The following is a 25,801-nucleotide window of genomic DNA, read 5'->3' as shown; positions in this document are numbered from 1 at the left end:
GGTAAAACAGGCACAGGACTGAGAAGAATTATTATGCTTTTGAAAACACAGCCAGAATTCACATATCTATTACATGCCACTTAACGTTACTTCTATTTTTAAGCTCTATATTAAATGTATAAAAATATCATCACCATTAGATATAATTAAAACAAATCACTAGATTTTTTTTTAAATTTAGAATCCCCCGCTTAAGTTTTTAAGAGGATACATGCTTCATTTTAAATAAATCATAGGTTAGCATGAATGTATCATGAAGTCAAATCAAAATTAAGTATAGTACATTTTTTTTCTAATAGCATACACAGCTATTATATATTGTATTTATACTGTTCAATAAAATTTAGGAGAATGTGTTTTTAAATAAGATTATTTGTAATTTTAGACACCAATACTCTCTCTGTGTATTTTTCATTTCCCAAACACCAAACAGAACTTATGTACAAGTCAGTGTAACAAGAGCCTCAATTTCAATACAAGAGACCAAACTGCCTTTAAATTCTACTACACACGTATTTTGGCAATGTAGGGGGTATATATCCTTTGAACAAGCAGCAAGAAGTCCTAGAGAGTAACCGAACTGTACCAATACTGGCATCATTACAAAGGGAGTCACTTCCTACTCAATAGTTTTCAGTTTATATGACGTACTTTCCTTGGAAAGAGTAAAATTGGTACATTTTTGATGCAGACATTCATTTGATTAAGAAAAGAACTATGGAATGGCACTATTTATTAATTTTATTGACAACATAAATATAAGAAAAAGGATCGCTAAAATAATTAGCATTTTTTTTCTTTCTTCTCCAACATAAAGTGCTAAGAAACATGGCAGAGTTATGAAGGCCTGCGGCTTCTTTCTGCTTTTTCCAAAAGTAGTGTCAACCCAAGTCTGATTGGAAAAAATATATATATATCTTACAGACCTTCTGCTGTTTCAAGCATCAGAATCTAATTTCACAGAGTTTTCATGCTGATCTCCCAAGGACAGCCGTAAATCATTTGGACAGTCTGGGGTTTCACCTTTGACAGCCAAAAGTATGACTTTCAACCACTTCTGCTTCAGTTCCTCATTGTCTGCAGCGAAACTGTGGACAGACTTTGACTGGGTGAGTTTGAAACTGTGGGGGAGGTCAGCGCTTCTTGGAGTATCATCTACCACGTAACCCAACAATGGAATAGTAGCCAGTGCTTTGACATCCTAAACAAATAGAGAGAAAAATCTTGAAACAAAATTCCAGCTTTAAATAAAGTTCCTTTATTAATTTAAATCTCAACAAGGACATTTTGAAGTACATCATACTGCAAGATTTCAATGATATGCCCATCCAGCAACCAGGAACTACAGAGGGAAAAGGCTCTATTGAACTGGGTTTGTGGCAAGAGGGCAGACTCATGCATGCATACAGGACGAGGAATGAGGAAGAAGTAGAAAAGGCCTTCTCCTACCAGTTCACCTGAACAATCAAGGTCAGTAAAATGAGGAACCAGGTTGCAAACCACTCTGTAAACATAGTCTGCCTAATAAATGTCATAATGTGCACTTCAATGGGTCAGCAAGGACCTGGTGCTTGCACCTTTATCTTTTAATGAAGGAGGAAGAAGAGATGGAACTTGAAGCACATGGACATGCATGGTAGTTCACTTATGCTTATCTTTTGCATTAACCATTACCCTGATAAAACTAGAGGATTCTGTATATTCTGATTTTGTCCTCTCTACATACCTGTGGTGCACCATACATGTATAACACAAGGGCTTCCTGTTTAGGTATCACACACCAAGCCTTTTGCCACGTCTTTGATTTTTCCATGTATTGGAGAAAACTGCATATCACGCTGTTCCCAGATACCTCTGCTGATTCAATCTGCCAAGGTGCAGAAAAAATGCTAGATTATTACCAGCATTGCGAGAATGAAGTACATAAATATGTGATCCATACCCAGTGGTGAGATTTAGCAGGTTTGCACCACTTCAGCAGAACCGGTTGTTAAAATGGTGCTTGTGAACAACCTGTTGTTAAATCATTTGAATCCCACCACCGGAACTGGTTGTTAAATTATTTTAATCCCAACACTGGTCATACCACAGCAAATGGTTAAGCCAAATCAGAGAAAATTCCTCCATGATGCTATTATTGATAAAACTGAAAAAGCACTGAGCAGAACGATGCTTGTCCTGTCCTTTGATTCATTTAATAAAGACACTAACTTCATCCGCTCTCAAGTTACAAATACCCAAAAACTCCAATAGAGCCATACAATCAAAAGAACCATATAAAACACAACAAAAAGCAGAATAACCTTCTGAATAACCAGATGCCAGCCACAGATGCAGGTGAAACATCAGGAGAAAATGCTACTAGAACACGGCCATACACCCCAGAAACCACACAACACCCCAGAATAACCTTGCCTGGTCAGCATGTACATTGGGTGTGGTTTTTGTAGTCTCCAGGGAAAAAGTACCAATTTGTACAATATTTTAAATGTTGTTCTAGAATTTTATGAACTTTGTCCTCCTCAGATAAAGAAAAATCACTTCTTTAGACCTTTTTCATTTATTTCCTTAAGCGGAAGAGACAATTGTACTTGAATCAGCATAGTCTTTGCGCATGGTCTTTATGCGCGCACACACAGCACCCAAACCAGTGGCACATTTTGCTTGGAAAGCTCTCCCAAGCCTCAGCGAGAATTCTTAAGACAAACAACAAGCTGCTTGAGGAAGGGGAAGTTGGGGAAAGATACTCCCCCACGACCTCTGTAATCTCTTCCTGTGGGTCAGTGACACTGAAACACTGTACATGGGATGTTCTTCAGTTTTCTGCAGATGACTATTAATGTCAGAGGCTAGGCTAGCTGAAAACTGAAGCAAGATGGTATATTGAACAACTAATTGAAAAAAACAAAACAAAACGAAGCAACATTGGGAGCTTCTGATGAATATAAGGACAAGAGGTAAACTTCTAAACCAATAAAGTAATACTTAGGAGTAAACACCCAGTCTCTGTCACCAATCTTTTTCCATTTTTTGCAAGTTTTCAGTAACCCAGTAATCAGGAGCTATGGGTGAGGGACCATGAACTAATCATGCCTTCTCACTTATGGCTACCAGATAAAGGCTGCTGAAAACTGCATTTGTGTTGTGACAACTTCCTCTTATTCAGTTCTCTCCTTACCACCTCACACCATCCACAGAAATGCTGCATGGAGCCACATGACATGGTGCCAACCACTATTCATGAGTGATTCATTGCCGGCACATAGATGCCATTTCAACCAGCCACGAGAAATCGATTTTAAGCTGTGTCCCAAGACGCAGCTCCAAATCCAAATGCAACCAGACAGAAATACAGTTCCGAGAAATACACAGCAATGCCACACAATAAGCACAACACACAACACAATAAGCACAACACACAACACACATTGAATGCCATTACCTCCAAGATTCCTCTTTTTTTCTTTTCTTCGCTGTCTGTGCATCCTGTTATTATGTGGTAGCAGTCTTTACAAACCTTGTTTTGTTTACCTCCATCATACTCAAGATGAGCTTTATAGTCCGAGCATTTCCAACAAACCACCTAAAGAAGAAAAAAATAAAAAGAATATTATTCTGGAATCATTAAGGCTTTTATTCACTTGTTTGATACGTTGATCTTTCAAAATGGGTATGTCTATTTCAGTGATGGTGAACCTTTTCAAGACCAAGTGCCCAAATTGCAACCCAAAACCCACTTATTTATCGCAAAGTGCCAACGTGGCAATTTAACCTAAATACTGAGGTTTTAGTTTAGAAAAAGCGGTTGGCTCCGAGGTGGACGTTACTCGGGAGTAAGCTTGGCGGTAGTCGGTGGCTTTGCTTTGAAGCAACCATGCAACTCTTCCAACTGGTGAATCATGACTCTAGGAGGGTTTACTCAGAAGCAAGCCCCATTGCCAGCAACTGAGCTTACTCCCAGGTAAAGGATCGCGCTTAAGTTCTTCGCATGAAAATCACTGGGGTTTAACAGCGCTTAACGGGGTTACCTACACTGCTTCCCCAAAACTAGGTCTTTAGTTTAATGCTAATAATTGAGCCCAGTGGCCCAGGCCAGCCTAGATGTGTGTGGGGTGGGGTGGGGGGCACTCTGTTTGCGTGTGCCCACAGAAAGTGCTCTGAGAGCCACCTCTGGCACCCGTGCCATAGGTTCGCTACCACTGGTCTATTTCATACCCTGACCCGGATGGCCCAGGGTAGCCTGACCTCATCTGATCTCAGAAGCTAAGCAGGGTTTTAACCCACTAACCAGGGTTAAAAATTATAGGTAGAATAATGACAGCCCTTCTTTTCATGCAAATCAATCTGCCCCTCCCTAAGCAGCTGTACATGTGCATATGAAAAGAGAGACTGCACATGGTCCCATTGGCCAATTCACTTTAATAATTAAGGCACAACATAACATTGACTTAAGTCCAGATAATGAGACTAGGAATAAACAAATTGTACTATACATCAAGGTACTTACACACGGCTCAAGTAAGCCAGCCAAAAAAATATGACTTAGAGGAGCGATCTCCAGCCTTTTCATACACACACTTAAAACCCAGGTGATAGCGTAGGGACCGCTGAACTGAAATCATGTGACTAAAAGTCAAGTGACATTGGGAGGGTGAGCCAGGGAGAGGGGACTGTGCATCAAGTGTAATGCCTCTGCAGGCTGTTGTGACTGCTGGCCCCTTTCGCCTTGCCACAGGCCCTCCAGCGCAGAGAGGCCAGCTAGAAATTGTCCTGCTGAGATTAATGGCCAGTGTCATCTCTGCGTACAAGTCTTGTAATCCAGCACTTTAAGATCTGGAAAGCTGTGTTAACTGGCATCTGTTTTGGTACTCTTGGCTTGAAAAGTTAGTGGGTCGGGAGAAGAGATATGAATTATAGCCATAAGGGAGGGCACTGAAGATCTGAAAGGGAGGTGGGGGGAACGTGACTAGAGGAATTCTCAAAACAAAATGTACACGGTGTGAAGCTCAGGAAACAGGTATGTCTGATTGGCTGAATGCCAGGCAACAAACTTTGCACTGTATTACAATCAGTTGTTAAAGGGAAGAATGTTATGCACAATTTCCCTTATTCACAAGGCAACCCTGGGTTCACACCATGGAGCTTCTGACCATGTTCTGACCTCTTGTGCTATGCAAGCTGCAATATGCAGACACAGCCGCTAGATGGAGTTTCTGTTTCAGCATCTGCTAACCTACTATACTCCATTCAACACAAAGATCTAAGTTTGGTCGTGCTTGCTGCGGCTGAAGTTGCTATTAGCAAAATTCACCTTCTTGTAAAGTTGTGCCTGCCATTTTCTTTCCTGTTCCTGCCGCAGGAAAGAAAATGGACAGGCACAGCTTTTCAAAAAGGTAAGTTATGCTAATAGCCACCTGGAGCAATATTAATGCTATATTTCCAAAGTTCTATGTTTCCCAGTGCAGGGCATACTGGTTTATTTTTACAAAAGCAGTGCTTAAATAAGGATCTCTGACAGAAAAAAAATTTTGGAGGGTGGGGTGGAGCTGGTAGGCACTAGGACCTGACGGAGCATTCCACATAAAGAAAATCCAAGAAGATGTGGAGAGCTAATTCCCACATCCCCTTGGTTCTTTATGTTGAAAGGAATATAGCGGAGGGGGCTTTGTGCTTACATGCCCACATGCTCGGCAGTGGTGTCTCCTCCTGGTCAGTGCATTGAAGGGCTCCTTGCATTTCATACACATGGTCACTTCATTGTCTCGAATCCACCTTGGGGCTCTCTTCCCAAGCTCGGCATTCTTAAAGGGGAGGGAAAGAGAGAGGGAATTAATTGCAAGTACAGAGAGCAAACCACCCTTACTTCAGCAGAGAAAGAGCAACACACAAGCTGTTTCGAAACCTCAATGACACAGTGCCAAAGCAGCTTTTACACCAAAATATAGATGCTACCCAAAGTGACATATTTCTGAATGTCATTCGGAACAGATGTGTCAAAAATAGCTGTTGGGGGATGGCAGACCACCCCAACACTCAGATGCTCTGCAGGGAACTCCTGCAGGGGACAGGTTGGCCCAGATGCTGCTGAGTCAGGTTGCTGACCAAGAGCTGTGGAGAAAGAAGCAAGGGTTAAGCCAAACCTGGAAATGTGCCAGCCATGCCCTCAGAGCCCAGCTACAAAGATAGCTCCTTAATTAATTTTTTTAAAAGGCAAACTATATGCTGCCGGAATCAGCAGGACCAGCTGAGTATAGCTATGGACTTTTTGGGCTGAAAAGGTGTCCAGGGTCAGAGCCTGCAGAGCAAACATCCTGGGGCAACCTTCAGTAAATGGTGGCAGGGAGAATCCCTTCAGCTGCACACAAAAGGTCTGGCGCAAGCTGAGGGTGGAACTGACCAGAGCCAAAATGGTTGGGAGGGAAAAATAAGACACCTCCCGAGCTCTGCATTCCACACAGCCAGGCAGGAGATGTCTTGCAGACAGCTTAGAAGGAAAAGGTGGACTGTGAAGCATTTTTGTAAAAAGTACATCTTGGGAAAAAGGCTGGACTCCTTTTAGTGTCCTCAGGATGTTTTATTTCAGCTGTGTGGAACGGACCTCTTATTCTACATTTGATTTAATGGATGTTGTGCTCATGTTTATGACAACACATGGAGTGAATTGGCACTAAGACTACTGGGACAAAATGTGGTGTAAGATGTGGATCACATATACTACTGGGACAAATTCCAAGAGCCTGAACTGATGCAGACACATTCTTATCAACCACCTCACACTTACAGACACTTCAATAGGCATGTCGTCATACTCTTTTGCAATAGCGTTCCTGAATGTTTCATTTCTCTGCTGGAAAGCATCTATGGTACTCTGAAGAGCCTGCAATGCATTAAACAGAAAATAAATCTCAAACCTAGGATTCAACAGAACCAAATAAATTAAAAAAAAACAAATGTCACCTATTTTCGGTAGAAGCACACCTAATTCTACTATATTGTTATTTTAAAAACACACCACCAGTAATAGAAGAGTATGAGCACCCCCTGACTTCTCTAGGAACACGTACAAATTTTACTGTTTAAAAGGCAAGCTCTGCTTGTTCCTGTTTCTCTCGGCTACTAACACATGGGTCTGGCTTTGACACTAACAGAGACTGTCCCCCACCCCACAATGCTTCAGACTAGCTTAGCTTTTTTTTTAAAAAAAAAAACAAAACTATTTTCCTAGGCACTTGGCAATTTTGGCTACTTAAAGCTACAACACCTTGAAACACTGCTGTAGTGGTAGGGGAAGAAGTGGCATTTTTATGATTGCCGCAACTGCCAGCCAATCAGCCCTCTGCACAGGAGAGTTGTACTTCAAACTGCAAGTTGAGAAATAATGATCTTTTTATTGTATTTGAAATTCTTGGCACTGGTTTTATGCCTAATAAAGGTTTTTGGATTTGGATTTGGTACTTCAAACTGGAAGAACTGCTCCTATGCTCTGCTCAGCTAAGATGCTTATTTATCAGTCTAATGAAAAGCAACTGAGGATCTGCTGCAAATTCACAACTCAAGCAACATACGTCACTCTTCACCTGAAGCTAACTTTGTAACAATCACATATAAGGCAAATTCCAAAAGGATATTTAATCCCAAGCCTTATGACACCTCAAGAACTACCAAGTATATTGTGGCATACGCCTGAATAGGTCAGGAAGATTTACCTTTATCCATTCTTCTTTGTCTTGTTCAGAACTAAAAAGAAGGACACAGTTGGAGATAATCATTAAAAACAGGTTAATTAACTACAGTTATTACATTTTAACTGACTTGAGTCACCTGGATTCCAACACAAAATCCAAAGTCTAATGACGATAATGAAACACAGGAGTCCAATTAAAAGAAACGGGGAGCCTGTGTTCAAAAGCTGGTGAACTTTAAGTGCGCATAATTGAGGTTATATTACAGATGATCTGAATTGAACTCAAAGAAGAACATGGCCTTTCCATTACTAGGCTGGTTGAGTATATATAAATATGGAAACATAAATGATTATAACTGCAATAGGAACAATATCCTAACAGGCTCAATGGCACTTCAAATAGCAGCTACTCTACAGGCTACACTGTTTAAGTATTACAATAAATCTACATGGGAAAATCACCGCTGTCAATAACAGTTCCAAAGTGAAGACAGAGTTGGCATTCCTAAGGGCATTCTATCCTCAACCCACCCAGTCTCTCCAGCCAAGGATAATTTAGCTTGGCAACAGCCCTTCCTCCTTAGGTGCCTTCAAGTGATTGTCAATCCTTCCCAAATTCCCAATTTAGTCACCAATTGGCACCAAACTAATCAGCCAGTGTGATGTGGTGGTTAAGAGGAGCAGACTCTTAATCAGGAGAACCAGGATGGGGAGAGAAGGTGATTGTAAGCGGCTTTGGGACCCCTTTAAGATAAAGAAAAGCAGGGTATAAAAAACAACAACTCCTCTTCTTCTATACCCGTGGTGGCGAACCTTTGGCACTCCAGATGTTCAGGAACTACAATTCCCATCAGCCTCTGTCAGCATGGCCAATTGGCCATGCTGGTAGGGGCTGATGGGAATTGTAGTTCCTGAACATCTGGAGAGCCGCAGGTTCCCTACCCCTGTTCTATACTGTCCAGCCTGCTAGTTAAGATCCTCTGCAAAAACTGTCACCTGTACATGTGTTATGCACCTTGCAATCAGAGGAGGGGCCATTTCAGGGAGGGACCTCACTGCCAAAATGTTCACCTGACAGGTTTGCCCATCTTACTGTCTGTTATATGCCGGCCTGAACAATGTCTTTTTACACCCTTTAACTCTTTTTTTTAAAGTCTGCTTCAAGTTTGAGGACTGATTTATACATATAATTCTAAGGGGCTAGAAGTTTTTTTATGCTGTTTCTATATCTTGGGTTTATTTTTATGTAGCTATTATATTCTTTATTGTACTGCTTTATTTTATTAACTGTCTTGTTAAAGGCACTCTCGGTTAATAAATACTGTAGGTTAATGCCTTTTACTGGACCTTTTGAGGGCTGTTTTCCAGATAGAAGCTGAATGATTAGTCTGATCGAGGTAATCGAACAGAAACCCGGTCCCTCAACAGAGCTGAAGGGAACCCCACATGACAGGAACAGGAAGAAGGCTTCTATATAACGAAAGGCACCATGAAAACCACAATCATTAATGTGCACTCTAGTGGTCTGTGGAAAGTAAACAAATGCACACTCTTCTGGTAAAGGAAATCCTTCGGGCAAACTAAACTTTAACATCAGATCTAATGCAATTTTTATAGGCTGCAGAAGATATATCTTTCAAATATAAAGACTATACACCTCATGGCTACATGTTTTTGGGAGCAGTAGGTTAGGCTCGCAAAAGTGGTCACAATGATGTTGAACTTTAATGCACACTCACTAAAAATTGGAATGATCTACTGATGCCACTCAGAAAAATATAGGTAAACTTCCAGCAGCCTATCATGCTAAGAAGAACTTAGAAAGCATTATAGAACCGTTATTGTCACAAAATGACAACTGATCACGAACGGTACAAAATCTCTCATTACCTGAACTCAGTTCATTATTCAATCTACACGTTAAAAAATTTACTACATTACTATACCTTCATGAACTCGTTACTCAAAGCTGGTTACAAAGAAAGTAAACAGGTAAAAAACCGAGAAACGCAACATAAAGACACTGGCAGCCCCATCCAAGAGGCTAGGCAGCTGGTAGCTGTGCCCCCCCTCCCGCCACTCCCATAGAGATTTCCTGATGGCAAGGAGAGGCATGCAAAGCAAAAAAGCCTCCCCACCACTGAGAAGCCCTCATTGGGCTTAATAGACTTACAGCACTTTTTAAGGTACTGTAAGTCCAAAGTTCTGGCCACTGGCATAAGGTGGCAAATTCCCAGGAGCAGTGACAGAGGTGCCACAATGCTTGTACCATGTCGGGAGCTGCATCCTAGTGCCAAGGAGGGCCGTGCAGAGGCGTAGCTGGACCAAACTGCACCCGGTGTGCAGTCTATATTTTCCGCCCCCCATGCCCCCCCTGCAGCGCCCCCACACCCCCTTCCCAAATTTACCTTAGTTCCTTTCCTTTTCCAAGAACTTTTTCAGGTTGCTAAAAGGCCTGTTCACAGTAAAAACAGCCTGAGGAACTACAGTTCCCAGAAGACCTTGGGGCTCACAAGATCTCCTGGGAAGTAAGTTCCCATCAGGATGTTTTTACAGTGAACAGGCCTTTTTGCAGCCTGAAAAAGTTTTCAGAAAAGGAAAGGAACTAAGGTAAGTTTGAGAAGGGTGTGTGGGGGAACTGCGGGGGGCGGGGGAAAGAGGGAGGGGCCTGGGGCGATTTTCCACACCTCCAGGCATGCACCCGGTGCACCCCCCCATCCCTTTGTAGCTCCGCCACTGGGGCCGTGGTACCTGCATGCCGACAGAATCACCTTTCTGCTGGGACAAGTGCCTTTGATTCTCTAAATCAAAGAGTTTTATTTGAATGCTTGCTCTGATAGTTATTCCGAGGCATCACATTATTCTAGGATTTCTCTCTGCCTTTAATCTTGTCTCAGCATTGCAAACTTAAAAGAATTCCTACCTTTGTCAGCACTCACTCCAATGCACACTCCACCACAAGTTAGACTTGAGAGTCACATGAAATACTGAATTCTGACATCTATGTAGCTAACATACAAAGTATCGCCAAGAGCTTATACGTGGCAGTTCATTTAATACAAGTGCATTTTCCTGTCTGCCCAAGGTTCACCAGAGCTCGAGTGATAATAATTAGATCAAACAGTTTTTTGACCTTTTACCCAACAACAAGGTTCAATCCAATGAAACAGCTACGTGTACATCTATAATCAGCACCGAGAAGGCACAGTATCCATGCATTTCATATGCAAAATTGATATATCCCTATTGTTCCTTTATGTCAGTGTAACCCCATGCTCAGAAGGAGTTGACCCAGAAAGGGGTGGAGACTCAAAGCAGCAGGAGGCTGCAGAGCTCATGTAGTTTGGAGGAGACAAGGCTACCAGACTCGGACCTTGATTTGTATAAGCCCTTAACACCTTGTTAACGGGGTTTTTTTGTGGTTGTAATGGGTGAGAGTTCTCCTGGAAACCTTCATCATGTTGAATCCTGTTCACCAAGCCCTTGGAGTCTTCAGGAGCCAACCCACTTGCAGGGAGAAATGGACTTGGCATTACAAGACTGTAACTAGAAGGACTTGAAATGAAACCTGAACAGGACCTTGAAGTGTGATGTTAAATGTTGATGTTTGATGTTATATGTTAAGAAAGTAAACCATTTTGTTTTTAAAATTTGTTGCGGCAAACTCATTCCACGTTCTGCCCCACAGAACCCACAGATAGAGGTTACATCAGCGCCATGTTAGTACTATACTCTAAATCTCACACTCTGATGTCCCTTACCTGGCCTGTAATTCCAAAGTCCGTTCTTTTCCAGACACCTGAAATGTGTGTGGGTATTCTTCATTATGAGTTTCCACAATCTTCATGCCATCAATGCCAACTCTTGTTCGAACTGTGAACTTAGATCCTACCAAACTGAATTTGGGGACACAGTATAGCAAAATGTTGTTGAACTGCAAAAAAACACAAGATATGCTCTCTGACATTAGTTATCACAAAAACAACGCATGGTTACCAGTGAGTTGTCTGTTGATGAATTACTGATGACCATCTTATAAAACATCACTGGGATATGTATACTGTGAGAAAAAACATCCCACAGTATTTACCGAACCATGAGTAAGTATGCCTCACTTTCCTTTCAACTACCCTTCTCAAAATTGCTTATTATATTAAAAAAGAGAGATTGAGAGATTATATTAAAAAAGAGAGATTCATTTATGTGCAACATATTAGGTAGAACTTCTGAGTGCAGGGAACATGCCAATAACCATAGGGGAGCAGCCTTGAGGAAAGGCATGAGTACATGTTTCAAGTTACCCTCTACCTGCTTTGTCTAAATCAGGGGTCTAATTGCAGATGTCTGGGATTGAACCTGGGACATTTTGAATGCAAGCAGATGTTCTACCATATAATCACACCCTCTATGCATCTCAGTGCACAGGTACCATTATTCAGGACTGTGATTCAAAAAACTTTTAAGGCACATGAATTGTATCAAGTATTGGCAGAAATGTTTAGGCTCCTTGGTAACTCTAGGCATCTCCCCATAGCTACAGGAAGATACATGGTACTACCTGTCGTATAGCTGTAAGGGGGGGGGTGCTGCACACACCATTGGGGTCATGTGGGAAAATCGCCCCCCACATCCCCACCCCAGGGAGGCCTCTGCAGAATCGAGGCTCGCAAGGTCTCCTGGGAAATGTAGTTCCCACCCGCACACCAACACGCAGCCCCCACCAGCCAGGCTCTGCTTTTTCAGCTCGCTGCTCTTTGCAGCCGGCTGAAATGAGGTTAAGTGAGGGGAGCGGGAGGGGGGGGGTTGCTGCAGGGGCGGGGTGCCACGGGGATGGGGTATGGACACCATTTCCCCCCCACACACACACCTCTGGGAACTACTATCACTATGGCTTTGCCAACAGTCCCTGTTCTACACAATGGTCCAACTCCGCTTCATTTTAAAAATGGCAGCAAACATCAATCCATGGTAAAAGAACACAGCCAGAGCAGCACGCCTGGCAGAGTGAACTTTTTATACACAGCAGTTGCAGTAAATCCTTGTGAAAAAATACTGACTACAAAACCAGATTCAATCTATTTAAATTTCACAATGTTTTCCCTGTGGAACTGAAATACCTGATAACAAAATCTACCGATTTCTAAGAATGCAAAAGACAAATCAGAGCTAAATCATCTATAGCTAGTTACTGTGTACAGTTAGACTTTATGCTGCTATGCTGCATAGTAGAAACTGAACGTGTCAATGGACTACAGCAGCCGGCAGTTAGTGTAAGGGAATTATTTGTCCTTTTCAATGAAAGTACCCATAAAGCAGTGGCTCTCAACTTTCCTAAAGCCGCAACCCTTTAATACAGTTCCTCGTGTTGTGGTGACCCCCAACCCTAACATTTATCCATTTTCCAGATGGAGAACACTGATGCAGAGAGTCTTAGGCGACCCCTGTGAAAGGGTCGTTTGACCCCCAAAGGGGTCCCGACCCACAAGTTGAGAACCACTGCCTTAAAGGTATATTTACAATATATATATCCACACACACAGCGCTATAAAATAATGTACTGGGGAAGTTATTTGAGAACATTTATTTTGTATGGATTAACTTAAAAAGCAGGTTTTCATCAATTCTTGCCAGAACTGAAACTGTTAACAGCTTCAGTTATTCTTAACACCAAATGCAATTCATTTAAATGCTGTTTCATAGATACATATATTAACCCAGTAAGGTTATTTAAGAGTCTTGTGATTTAGCTGTCATATTGACTGTGGTTCTGCTTTTTATCTCTTGGGCATACTATAAAACGGCTTCCAAAGAAGGAATCATGGATTACGCTGAGAGTGCAGATTAAGTACATACAAGGATTTCAAAGGATCAGTTTGATGGTTTAAGCTACATCTGTGTCCTCTAAAGCTTATAGGGGCACAAATGACTTTTTTTTTGCTGTGGTTTTAAATATGCACAATTCTGCTGCTTGTAATGGGAGAAGGAAGAGAAAGAACAGGAGCAAAACGTAGATATATACTCCCTTGTTCACTCAGGCAAAAACAAAACCCTACCATTAAGAAGTCATTTCTGTGCCTTCTTAATGAAGTCTGCATCCATTCAGCAACCCAGACAGTACTTAATCAATCCTTTTGAGTCTCATGTCATTTAGAGGAAAGGAAGATCAACTGAGGAAAACGTGAAAACAAGATCAGTGGCACAGGAAGTCGAGCAGAGTCTGTCTTGAATCCCTGGTCTTTTGCAAAGAAGCCATTTTTTAACCTACTAAGTCACAACGGCCAAATTGGAAGCCAGCCTAGAAAATTGGAACCTTGGTTAGCATTGACCAGTGTCAGTACAAGTGCAGTACTAAATCATGATATCACCCAATGCTGATTCCATGATTCAGTGCTGCACTTGTACTGACACTGGTCAATGCTAACCAAGGTTCCAAGGTTCAGAGTTTAAAGTAGATTTGCAAACCCTGGTTAAAGGGGAGATTGGTGTTCCACTGATGCAAATGTATTGCTGTTTAAGACACAGCTAGGATAAATGACGGCAGAGACAATGCTTACTAAGAAGAGGTATCTTTCTTGGGCAGATGTATTACGGGCAGCGAGTTTAAGGATCTGTCCTTCTTTTATGAGTTCATTTGAAGGATTGACAATATCTTCCTCTTCTCCTAGCATTTCATAAACTTCCAACATCTTCTTTAAATTTTCCTGTTTTACCAAAACAAAACAAAAAAAAAATCAACAAGGCTACTTGCAATTATTTTTACGAAGTGATGGGCAGCCCCATCCAGAGCCTGAAGTGCTGGGATGCAGCGCTGCTACTGCATCACCCTGCCACGTGCAGAGGGCTTTTGGGCAGCTCAGGGAGGCAGGAAACCTCCCTGGCCAGCCAGACGCCCTCTGTGGAGCTGAATGGACTCACGCCACCAAAAGGGCTCCAGCCAGCCTTGGAATCACCCTCCGCCCCCCATTGTTGCCCAATCAAAAGCCAACCCAGCCCAGAATGGCCAGCCTTTCTTCTGGGTCAGGTGCCGGGCAGGAGAGCCAGCCATCCTTCCGGGTCAGTAGCATCCACCCACCTCCCAATTTGCCTGCACTGCCAGCACATTGGCCAAATGCGCTGGTGGGGAGGACAAGCACTCCAGCATGAGCTTGCGCCATGTCCACTTCAGTGTTTTCTCCATCCTTGAATGAGGCTACACACCAGGAAGAATAAAACTGTGTCTGGAGATGGTGTCTTCCACCACCCCAGACTACTCCAATCTTCCCCCAAAGCTGCCCCAGGAAAGCCCAGCTGCTCACTGAGCTGCTGACCCCACCCCACACACAGGCATCAGAGTGGCTGGAGAGAGCAATGCCAGGCTGGGGCATGCTGCCGCGGCTGGCCAACATCCGCTGAAAGCTGGACGGTGTGGGAGAAGCCAGCAAGAGCCAGAAATGGGTGGTCACCAGAGAGAAGGAGGAGGAGAGACATAGGGAAAGAGGAATACAGCTATATTAAGTTAGGTAGCCAGAAAGAGAAGTCAGGAGAGGAGAGGAAGAGAGCAATGCAGGGTGAGCCAGGCCCTCCTCACACCAGCATCCGCAGGGCCCTGCCCAAGCAGGCCCCCAACAGTAAGGCCGATTGCCAATGAGAGACCAGTGCACCCAACCAGTCCACAGGGTCCAACCATGTGGTTCTGTAGGCTTACCAGCCGTGCCAGCTGTACCCAAACAACAAGGGCAAGGACAGGCCAAAGACCACCCAGGAAGGGGAGGGAGAGATGGCCTATTTGGCTATCCCTGGCCAGGAGGAGGAGGAGGAGCTCTACAAACAGCAACTTAAAAAAAAATACTCAGACACTATGAAAAATCATTGACAGCACTACCACAACCCACTGTGCACTTGGTTCAGTCAGTGCTAGACAACTTACTAATAACTGGGTGTTCATGTTGGGAAAAAGACATGAAAAAATATTTGCAAACCATCATCTTCATTGAGGTACTGGCATATTTTATTCAGTCAGTGATAACAAGCCTTCTTTAGCAGAGATTATGCAAAGGAGAAAATCTCCCCCAAAGCTATTTACCATTTTTCGGATGGCACTGTTGGAGTGACTTGCTGCTGTGGATATTATTTCCAAGGATTCTGTAGGAGAAAAACCCCCAACAAAGATGAGTAGCAAGCCTTACAATATGTAAATTGCATTACATATTACATTGGCTGTTGTGTGTTTTTTGGCCTGTGCAGCCATCGTCTGGTAGTTTTTGCTCCTAATGTATCATGCCTCCTAATGTAACATGCCAGCCATAGATGTGGGTGAAACATTAGGAGCAAAAACTACCAGGCAATGGCCACAAAGCCCAAAAACACACAACAGCCAAATGATACCATGTAAAAGTTTTTTTTAATGACATTAAAGGAAGAATGTGTGAGTGAAACCAATGAGTTCTATTTAATTCTTTAAATCTGACAGAAAAGTCAAAGCAAAATCATCTTGGCATAGTTGATCTGGGCATGTTAGTTCCTCAGTACAAAGCAGAAGCAGGTCAGATAATATCTTCTATTGAGTCAAAGTTAAAAAAAAAACACCCTATCAACAGAACTCTTTGCTAGGACTGAAAATAGGATTTGTCCACTACAGCCTTTTCAAATGAAATCCATATAAAAACTGCAGTTCAGCCAACAGAGAAATAAAGACGAATACAAAAGGTATTGTACAAGCAAAAATGATTTTATCAGGTTAAGAGGTATGAAGCTTTTAGGAAAATAAGAAGGCTTTAACTGAATTCAGGGAACAATTCCACAGTAAAATAGCTATATACCATTGAGAGTTCCATTTTAACAGGTCACCTCAACATCTAAGTATAAATTATGGTTAATTATAGTGACCACCAATTTAAATAGCTTTAAATGGAAATTTGACCAGTCCATGGAACACAAGTCTAATAATAGCTGTTAGCCAGAGGCGTAGCTAGGGAAAATGGAGCCTGGTGCAAAATCTGAGTTTTGCGCGTTCCCCCCGCCCCCCAATGGGCAGTTGCTGTGATGCTGGAATCCACCCCCAAACACCATCACTTTCAATGGTGTTTAAACTAGGGAGCCCTGATTCTCCTTTTAAATCCACCTTAAAGGGAGAATCTAAGGTCCCCAGTATAAACATTGAAAGTGATGCTGTTTTGGGGTGGATTATCCCCCACCCTGAAAAAGCCTCACTTGCAATATTTAAACTGAAGACCTCAGATTCTCCCTTTATATCCATGCCGAAGGGGGTGGATTTAAAAGGAGAATCTGGGGAAATTTGGGGGGTGCCTGCTGTCAGGGGTGAAATTGTTAAGCTAGCAGCACCAAAATTTCAGGGTATATTTAGGAGACTCTCTTGATGATACCACCCAGGTTTGGTGAAGTTTGGTTCAGGGGGTCCAAAGTTATGGACCCTCAAACATGTAGCCCCCATCTCATATTAGCTCCCATTGGAAACAATGGGGGATGGGGGCACCCCCTTTGGGAGTCCATAACTTTGGACCACCTGAACCAAACCTCACCTAACTTGGGTGGTATCATCAGGAGAGTCTCCCAAAAAAACCCCTGAAATTTTGGTGCTGCTAGCCTAAAAACTGCACCCCCTGCAGGCCATAAACTGAAAAAACACTAAAAAAATACAAAATAACCACAAATGAGCCTGAATTTTTTGTGCCCCCTCAGGCGTGCGCCCAGTGCAATGCGCACCCCCTGGCCCCCGGTAGCTACGCCTCTGCTGTTAGCCATGATGGCTAATGGAACCTCCATGGCACGAGGCTGTATATCTTTGAATGCCAGTTACTACAGAGCCATATTGGGGATCAGGCTGTTGCCACTCTGTTCTGCAAGGGGCTATCTGGATTGCAGCTGGCTGGCTACTAGATGCATCTTTGATCTGTTCTTAAGTGTTAAGAAATGAGAAATAATTCCTCCGTCCTAAACCATGCTCAAGGATTTTTTAAGATAATGTTTCTAAAGAGATATTTTCCAATGCCAAGCAGGAACAAAGCAAAGAGGATACAAGATATTTCTAATTATGTGATTTGTGTTCAGAATCTGCAACTCCGCAAAAAACCAAGACTGAAAATACCACTTATTTCTGTTTGCCCAGAAAACTCTCAAAAAAGGAACATTTTTCTGAGATATTTAACTACTGCACGGAATGGAATATTAAACAGGTAACTTCAGTGAAATATAGGTCTCCCCACTCCTCCCTACCCTTAGATCTGAAAAGGTAATGGCTCCTCTGTTACAGTTCACTTGCAGTACTGAACGTATAAACCACACAAACATGTATTTACTTTCAGCATCCTTCCAGTCTGGAGAATCTGAAGGCAATTTTCTTAGATAGTCCTTCAAGAGCATCTCATATCGGGGAATGCGTTGCACTGGTTCCAGCATATGATGCTGCAAGGTCAGGTTTCCACAGACTTTTTGTTTCTAATGGAGGCAAAAAAAAGCTTAATGATACTAAAAATATTTTATGCAATCTCTTGGCTAACGCTGTATGCTGATTCTATTTCATTTTTAAAAACCTAAGCTTAAATACATCTAAATTTAAGCTCTGCAGTAATACTAACAAATGAAACTTTTTAATTAAATAAAATCCCCAATTGAAACATGATGCTTTATTAAATCATTAAAAACCTTTTATATTAGCAATAAATATAGATTAATGTACTGTTTATAGTTCCCATTCATAAACAATGGTAATCCCAGAGGAATGCAAAAAGGAACAATGTGCAGTAATTTAATTAAAGCTGAACTCTCAAGTATCATTTTGATTATACATGCTATGGTGAGGATCTCTTAATAAGCTACTGTGTCATCTTCCCCACAGAAATCATAGAATCATATAGTTGGAAGAGACCCCAAGGGTCATCAAGTCCAACCCCCCGCAAGGCAGGAACACACAATCAAAGCACTCCTGACAGATGGCCATCCAGCCTCTCTTTAAAAACCTCCAAAGTAGGTTGCATTCTACCATTACTCTTAAGTGTGAGTGTAGAAGGGTGTGTGTGTGATAGGCTCAATATGTGTGTTTGTCTTTTTTCCCTTACTGAGACTAATAGAGGCTTGAATGAAGGGCAGTTCCTATTGAAAAACTTTATTTTTATTTAAGACTCAATGTAGCTTAGAAAATATAGAAAACAATTCAACTAGACAGCATAAAACATACAATAAACAAGGCAATAGGATTACAACACAAGCAAAAAGCTACCTAAAGCATGACATGCCATAAATCAGAAAGTGAATTTTTTGGATTAATGCAGTAAAAGCAAGATGACACACACAGGAAACACTGCAATAGACGACAGTCCTGTCCCCATATAAAAGTAACCTCCTGAGCTGTTCTATTGCTTTCATAAAAGCAGTTCTAATGAGGGCTCCCATCCTCCAGGTGGGAATCAACCATCAAACAACAGGGTAGGTGCACGTAAAAGTTAAACCAATGCCTCTCTGCACCAAACATTAAAGATATAACACCTGTAAATCTTAATCTCACACAATCTCTCAAATAACTATTTCTCTTTCTATTTTTTCTACATAATAACCCAAGAAAACACAGCTGAGAAGACTGTACAAATGTTTTTCAATAAACAAAATGAACAGGATATTCTTTGTTTTTGTCTTATTAACAAAATATATGCAGTAGAACGCCTCTTCCAAAGTCTGGGCTTCTCCTGTAACAGCATCAACTACATACATATATTCTCAATGTACATTCAGTATAATGTAGGGCAATATAACCTTCAGATAGCCTTATTATTTCAGACCTCCTTCTTCAAGCCCAATTTCTGAAAATAATTAGAACATGTTTGAAAAATAGACCCCTTCTTTTCACTGCAATACTATGTAAACTAAACTCTCAAAAACCCTTAATCTATTTAGCTATTCCTAAGTTCATATATGTATGCTAACCTGCAAAGGTTTCCCCAGGAATAAACTGAATGATTTATCTGAAATAACAATAAATAAAATTAACTACATGTACAGGCAAACTATTAATGAAACACATTATGCTGAAAATTATTACTTGGAGAGACTTACAATATAGCTCAATGTAGAAAAGTAAATCTGCCCATATGCCTCTCCAACATTCTCACAAGCTGTATTGCTCCCCTAAGAAATCAATAATAATACAATTATTATCAAACATACAATGCAATCATAACTTAATACAAATGGTATACAGCCATACCGAGACCCCAACACAGCCGCTCTTCCCTTTCTTCTGGTCTTCAATGAGGAGTGCTTGAAGAAGAAGACCCCAAATAATAATCATAGCACCCTACATTATACTGAACATACATTGAGAATATATGTATGTAGTTGATGCTGTTCCAGTAGAACCCCAGGCTTTGTAAGAGGTTTCTACTGCATATATTTTGTTAATACAACAAAAACAGAGAATATACTGTTCATTTTGTTTACCGAAAAACATTTGTACAGTCTTCTCCGCTGTGTTTTCTTGGGTTATTTATCTAGAAAAAGAGAAAGAGAAAGATATTTGAGAGATTGTGTGAGATTAAGATTTATAGGTGTTATACCTTTACGCGTTTGGTGCCCAGAGGCATTGGTTTAACCTCCAGGTGGGGCCAGGAAATTACAACTGATCTCCAGACTACAGACAAAGTAAAGAAAATGCAGAAATGGTTGCCATGGGTGGAAAGGGGCGTGGAGTCTACAGCATTATATCCTGCTAAGGTGCCTCCCTATGCACCGTCTTTCCAAATTTCCAGTGGTGCCTTTCAAACTAAATTTATTCAAGCATAACCATTCATGGATCAGATCTCACTTCACCAGAATCATAGATCTGTCCGGATTTTCCTTCTGTATTGTCCACTCTGAGTTTTTTTGTTTGTTTAGGCAAGTATGTACTATGAATCTTCCAAGTCCAATTGGCGCACACTTCCATTTTATTCTGACCACCTTTATATCCACTTTGTAACCAACAAATGTAAAAAAAAAAGTTTGCTGACAAGGACCATTTCGAAAACATTACTGAATTTACCAGTTGTGTTTCACTCAACCAATGCTTTTAGCTACTTCTGAACGATGATGTGGTTGGATCCATCATGATCAGTCTGCTAATTGTGGTTGGATCAGATGTGGTTGGATCCACCATGATCAGTCTGTTAATTGTGAAAATTTCCCCAGAAAAAGCCTACCTTGTCAGGGGAAATGCAGCTTGTGGCATGAGAAAATGCTGCTGTCATTGAAATGAATCTGTGAAATTCACCATTTCACAGATGGACAGACCCTCAATCCACATAAGCAACCCTCCCCTATGGAGAATTTAAATGTACTGCCAAAACTTAGATTTGCTAGCTGAAATCACTGTACCAAGACAAAGAACTAAAACTTTAAAAAATAAAGTACCTACAATTTCTTAGATTCTTGATGGTTAAAAAACCTAGTAAATGACACACACATATTCAACCTACCTGGATATCTTGAATAATAGATTTGAAGAGAGGTGATCGCTCTGTCCATGTTTTTACCAGTTCCATTGCATTGTCAAAATTCTTCACATATTCCCCATACATCTTGAGAAAAGGGGCTAATTTCTGTAAGATATCACCAATCCTAGGGCTAGTGACCCTACAAAGGCAAAGCAAGCAGTGCTATAAATACACGCTAATTTAGAGAACAGTGCTACAAGTGGGGAGCCTGCGTGGACTCGTGGGGGGAGGGGGGTAACTCATTTCTTTCCCCTCACTATTTCTTCTTTTCTTTCCTTGAAAGCCTTGTATGGTATTTGAAATTATAAGATAATGGGTTAGCCAAGAATGTGTGCCCTTATTAAGTGGGAGAACTGTTGTTAGAAGATGATGCTAAAACCCTATAAATATGGGAAATTGAATTGACTGAGAGCTCTCCTCTTAGAAGGGGTTTCTTGACTGTGAACGGCTTAGTTTTGGGGAAAGTAATTTTATGGGCTCATGTAATTTCTCTCCTTAAATTCTCTATGTAACAGTGATGAATAGTTTAATGTTTCTCTGTTTAACTATTGCATTCTTGATGTTGACTAAGTTACACTTTAATAAAAGGTTAAATGGAAGCAGATCCTCCAACAGCAGTTGCTTGTGCACTATACCCTCAACAAGCCTGAGAATTATTGAGGCGTATCTCAGGCCAGGAATTAAATGATCTGATATGGGAAAGCTAACTTGATGTCTAAGGCCCCTTCCGCACACATAAAATAATGCGTTTTCAAACCACTTTTGCAACTGTTTGCAAGTGGATTTTGCCATTCTGCACAGCTTCAAAGAGCACTGAAAGCAGTTTGAAAGTGCATTATTCTGCATGTGCGGAATGAGCCTAACTTGATGTTACGAGCATGACTATATCTGAATCAGGCCTCTCCTAAATCATCCAGAACAGTCACTGCAAGTTATCCAGTGGCTGCTGTTGGCCCTGGCCCTGATGAGTCCTCCCTTAAAGGCGCAGTCCCTCCCCCTGCACAGAAACCTAGATTTGAATGCTGGCAGTACTGTTGTGGTGCCTAGAAATGGGCACTCAGGGCACTTGTTTCTTAAAGCTACAGGTGCTGCTTCTATTATTTAAAGTTTTTTTAAAAAAACAATCCCCCAAGAACACATATTCATTTTTATATTTCTGATTTTGGTGAATTTTTCAGGTTTGTAGAATTTTTTTAAAAAATTTCATGGCTGCATTCTGTGGTTGTGAGTATTTACACATTTGGACATGCTCAGAATTAGATCTATTGATTGTTCTCTCAATGCTGGCTGCTATTTATATTTTCGTTTACTCTGCTTCCCTCTTATACACACACTACAATCAATTATGAGCCTTATTACCACACATGGCCAATTGAAGGTTTATTATAGAAAGACCTTTCCACCAGGGTAATGATACATGAAGTGTCTAGCAGAAAGTGATCAAAATTAAAAGACTACAAGAAAATACTTCAAGTCCAAAAGACATACAAAGGAAATAAATGCTTTGGATGAAATGTTAAGCTTTACCACAGATCATGGCCTGATTCTAACAGTGTAATCCTGGGGGCAGGGGGGAGGGGCGTGAAAGGGCTCAGTATGTGGTGTCACCCCTGTGTCAGCAATAGATGCCACACAACATGATGAAGCATGTCGGTGCTGGGGAGCCACACTGTCAAGCAACACCCAGACACCAACACTGCCACTATGTCACCACTCCTCTGGTGTAGGAGCTGGTGGAAGCACCAGTTGGGGCATTCCTGGGGGCAGAGTCCACTTCAGTCAGATTCCTGAAGCCTTTCAGCCAGAGGTGGGATCCAGCAGGTTCTCACCAGTTCCCGAGAGTGGGTTACTAATTATTTGTGTGTGCCGAGAGGGGGTTACTAATTGGGTCCGCTTTTCCATCTCCATGCCCTCGCCTCCCCGAGAGGCATACTGCCTTTGAACGTGAAGGTTCCATATAGCAACTGCGACTAATAATGTAACTCCCTGAACTGGGTTAATCCCTTTCAGGTACTGCAATTCATTGATTCTCAGCCTTTTGTACCTTTTATCTCACCAGTCTCCATCAAAGAACCTGTGTGTTTCACCATTGCTGTGTTCAGATTTGTGAGTTGGGGCATTTTCTATAATGTGATGATGATTTAGAAATGACCTGGTGGGAAAAAAATTGGGAGGTGGTCGTGGTGGGGTGTAGCTGCCCATGAGGGGGGGGGAACCAGGTTTTGCCCAGGGGGGTCAAGGGTTAGGCCTAGGGTATGCAGCCTCTGCCCCCTTTGCTGAGGGGGGGCTGGTGAGGGAACCTGTTACTAAAATTTTTGGATCCCACCACTGTTTCAGCCCAGAAACACCCACTTTTGCTGGATCAGACTTATGCTAGCAGAACAGGTGGAGCAGCACATTGGGCTGCATAGGGTGTAGTGGAGGAATTTAGCTGCTGTTTTGCTCCTCACAGTCTTCTTGGGAGGCAGCAGGGCTTAAGCCATGGTCGGCCACCACCCACCTACCCCCCTTCAGAAAGGGGCTATCCACATCCTACATTTGCTAATCTGCTTTAGAAAAAAATATATATAGTGGTTAGGGATGTGTATTTTTTTTTTTGCAGGTAAATCTTCAAACCTGTACTGAACATTACAATAATTTTACACTGTGAACAGGATAAGAACACAATGATGTGCAGAAAGATAACATTGCCGCTGTTCCGTTAATACATTCAGGGAACAGATGCTGCTGTTCCTTGGTGGCCATGTCAAGTCCATCTACCCCAGCTATCCTTTCAAAGCAACATTTTTTTCCCTCTATGAAATCTTGCCTTTGAATTTTGCTCAGCATTGTAACCATTTCAAAGGCAGCTCAACAACCTCAAAGCCATTTGACATGTACTGGTAACAGATGACTGCTTCAAGATAATGCATTTTAAAAACAGCAGGCTTCCTGCAATTATAAGGCTTTTTTTCCCCCTTTTGACAAATCATTTTTGGAGAGTATGCTTTACAAATGAGCTATGAGTCAGGAAAGTCTGAAATAAAACGAACATTTCATTCAGATACCACTGCCACCCTACATTCTAGTCTGTATAACAGATGCTGGACTTGAACGCAGATAAAATGTCCCTTTGGGAAGAATCAATGGGTGGGTTTTCACTATGCTTAGTATCTATCTAATTTGGGAAGAAACCCAAAGAGAAAAGATCATTAAGCAAGGCAGTCAACTGACCAACTCATTTTTAATTAATCATCTGCCTCTTGAACAAATCAACTGTAGTAATCAGACTGTAGCAGCTGGATTTCTTTGTCTAAGTCATCTGTGGCTATCTATTCTACAATCACCCAGATTATATGGCTGCTAAATTAAATCCTATGTCATCCTGGTGCTTTTCAGACAACCAGTACTGTGCTCTAAGAGGAAACAAGAGGACCGCAGGCATGTTCTCACTTACCAGTACTGAAACAATCTAGAAAGATTTTGGAGTTGCACATGTCTTGGAATTGGAGACTTCTACGTTCCTGCCTATGGTTTGTTTGCTTCCTGAGAAACCAGAGCCCCACATCATACACAAAGGCAGATAAAATAACAAACTGTGATCTGCTGCAAACTAGGATGCATTGTTCCCATACTGACCAACTCATTCAATGTGATTGTAGCCACCACATCACAAGACTTTCCCAAAAGCATGTCAGATGATATTCAAACTGCCTCGCATGAACTGCTACCCTCCAATAATCCACAACAATACTTACCATTCTTGCATTCTTTTCTCCAGCTCTGGCAACAAAAATTGGCCATGGAATTGATTTATGGATGAAATGTTGGAAAACATTTTATTAACAACTTCAGCAGGGAATGAACCCCTGTTAGCTTCATCCATCAATCTGCTGTAGAACACCTGCAATGGACAAAAAGGAGAGTCAGATCAAAAACGTGCAATCCTGCTGTCCTTAAACATATGACAACTTAGGATTTGGGGGAGTTGTATGATATGTACACAATGTTCTAGGGCTGAAACTATTGGAGGGATGTTTGCAAACAGTCTAACTTCTCAAAGGAGATAAGTGAAAGGGGGGGGGGGTTGGGGGACATCCCGGAACTTGAGGATGGAAAAACAAAGGAAACAATAAATTAATGGCAGGAGGGTAATGGGAGTGTATTTCTACCTGTCAGCTGTTCTCTATGTAAACCTTGTGGCTGTTGTGAAGGCAGTGAAAAGTATGCCCTCCCAGCGCCAGTGAAATTCTGCCCTCTAGCATCCTGCCTCCTGCCCACCCTGCTCCACGCTCCACAGCGCCCCCTCACTTCTCTCCAGCAGCTTGTGCGTGTGAGCCACGCAGAGCTTCTCTTGGAAGAGCACCCATCATTCTGCTTGCTCTGGCTTTCAGCCAGCCAGATCCAGCACCACCACAATGTGTGCAGGGGTCCTCAGTTCTCCCCAACTTGGCGCAGGCTGGACAGCGCGTAGCTGTTCCTTCTGACTTGGGGCATGTCTAATTAAGAGCCCTCCAGTGTTGCGAGGCCCTGGGGAGTTTTCCAAGCAGCAGCGGTGAGCAGGCAGTGAACTGGGGAAGGGCAGGTGGGTGTGCTGCACAGGAAAAAGGATGGCAGTGGGTTGGGGAAAGGTGCACACATGCAGGAAAAAGTAGCAGTGGCAAGCAAGCAGCAAGTT

The 25,801-nt window shown here is 42.0% G+C and overlaps 1 protein-coding gene across 4 annotated transcripts in view; it reads right to left on the bottom strand.

Moving 5' to 3' along the window:
- Window positions 1-616: 616 nt before the first annotated feature.
- The window catches only part of FGD4 (FYVE, RhoGEF and PH domain containing 4), a 123,738-nt gene continuing 98,553 nt past the window's right edge, over window positions 617-25,801 (bottom strand). For all 4 annotated transcript variants that reach the window (XM_048501020.1, XM_048501021.1, XM_048501023.1 and 1 more), the window contains 12 exons: window positions 24,882-25,027; window positions 21,127-21,283; window positions 17,980-18,118; window positions 15,747-15,805; window positions 14,239-14,385; window positions 11,446-11,618; window positions 7,707-7,737; window positions 6,782-6,877; window positions 5,676-5,801; window positions 3,443-3,583; window positions 1,727-1,867; window positions 617-1,201 (listed from right to left, as the gene is read on the bottom strand). In XM_048501020.1, coding sequence (XP_048356977.1) covers window positions 938-1,201; window positions 1,727-1,867; window positions 3,443-3,583; window positions 5,676-5,801; window positions 6,782-6,877; window positions 7,707-7,737; window positions 11,446-11,618; window positions 14,239-14,385; window positions 15,747-15,805; window positions 17,980-18,118; window positions 21,127-21,283; window positions 24,882-25,027 — 1,620 coding nt within the window. In that variant the 3' untranslated portion in view covers window positions 617-937. The remainder of the gene's footprint in view (window positions 1,202-1,726; window positions 1,868-3,442; window positions 3,584-5,675; window positions 5,802-6,781; window positions 6,878-7,706; window positions 7,738-11,445; window positions 11,619-14,238; window positions 14,386-15,746; window positions 15,806-17,979; window positions 18,119-21,126; window positions 21,284-24,881; window positions 25,028-25,801) is intronic.

This window comes from Sphaerodactylus townsendi, linkage group LG06 (assembly GCF_021028975.2).
Source record: "Sphaerodactylus townsendi isolate TG3544 linkage group LG06, MPM_Stown_v2.3, whole genome shotgun sequence".
Classification (NCBI taxonomy): domain Eukaryota; kingdom Metazoa; phylum Chordata; class Lepidosauria; order Squamata; family Sphaerodactylidae; genus Sphaerodactylus; species Sphaerodactylus townsendi.
This window is presented reverse-complemented; position numbering and strand designations above follow the sequence as displayed.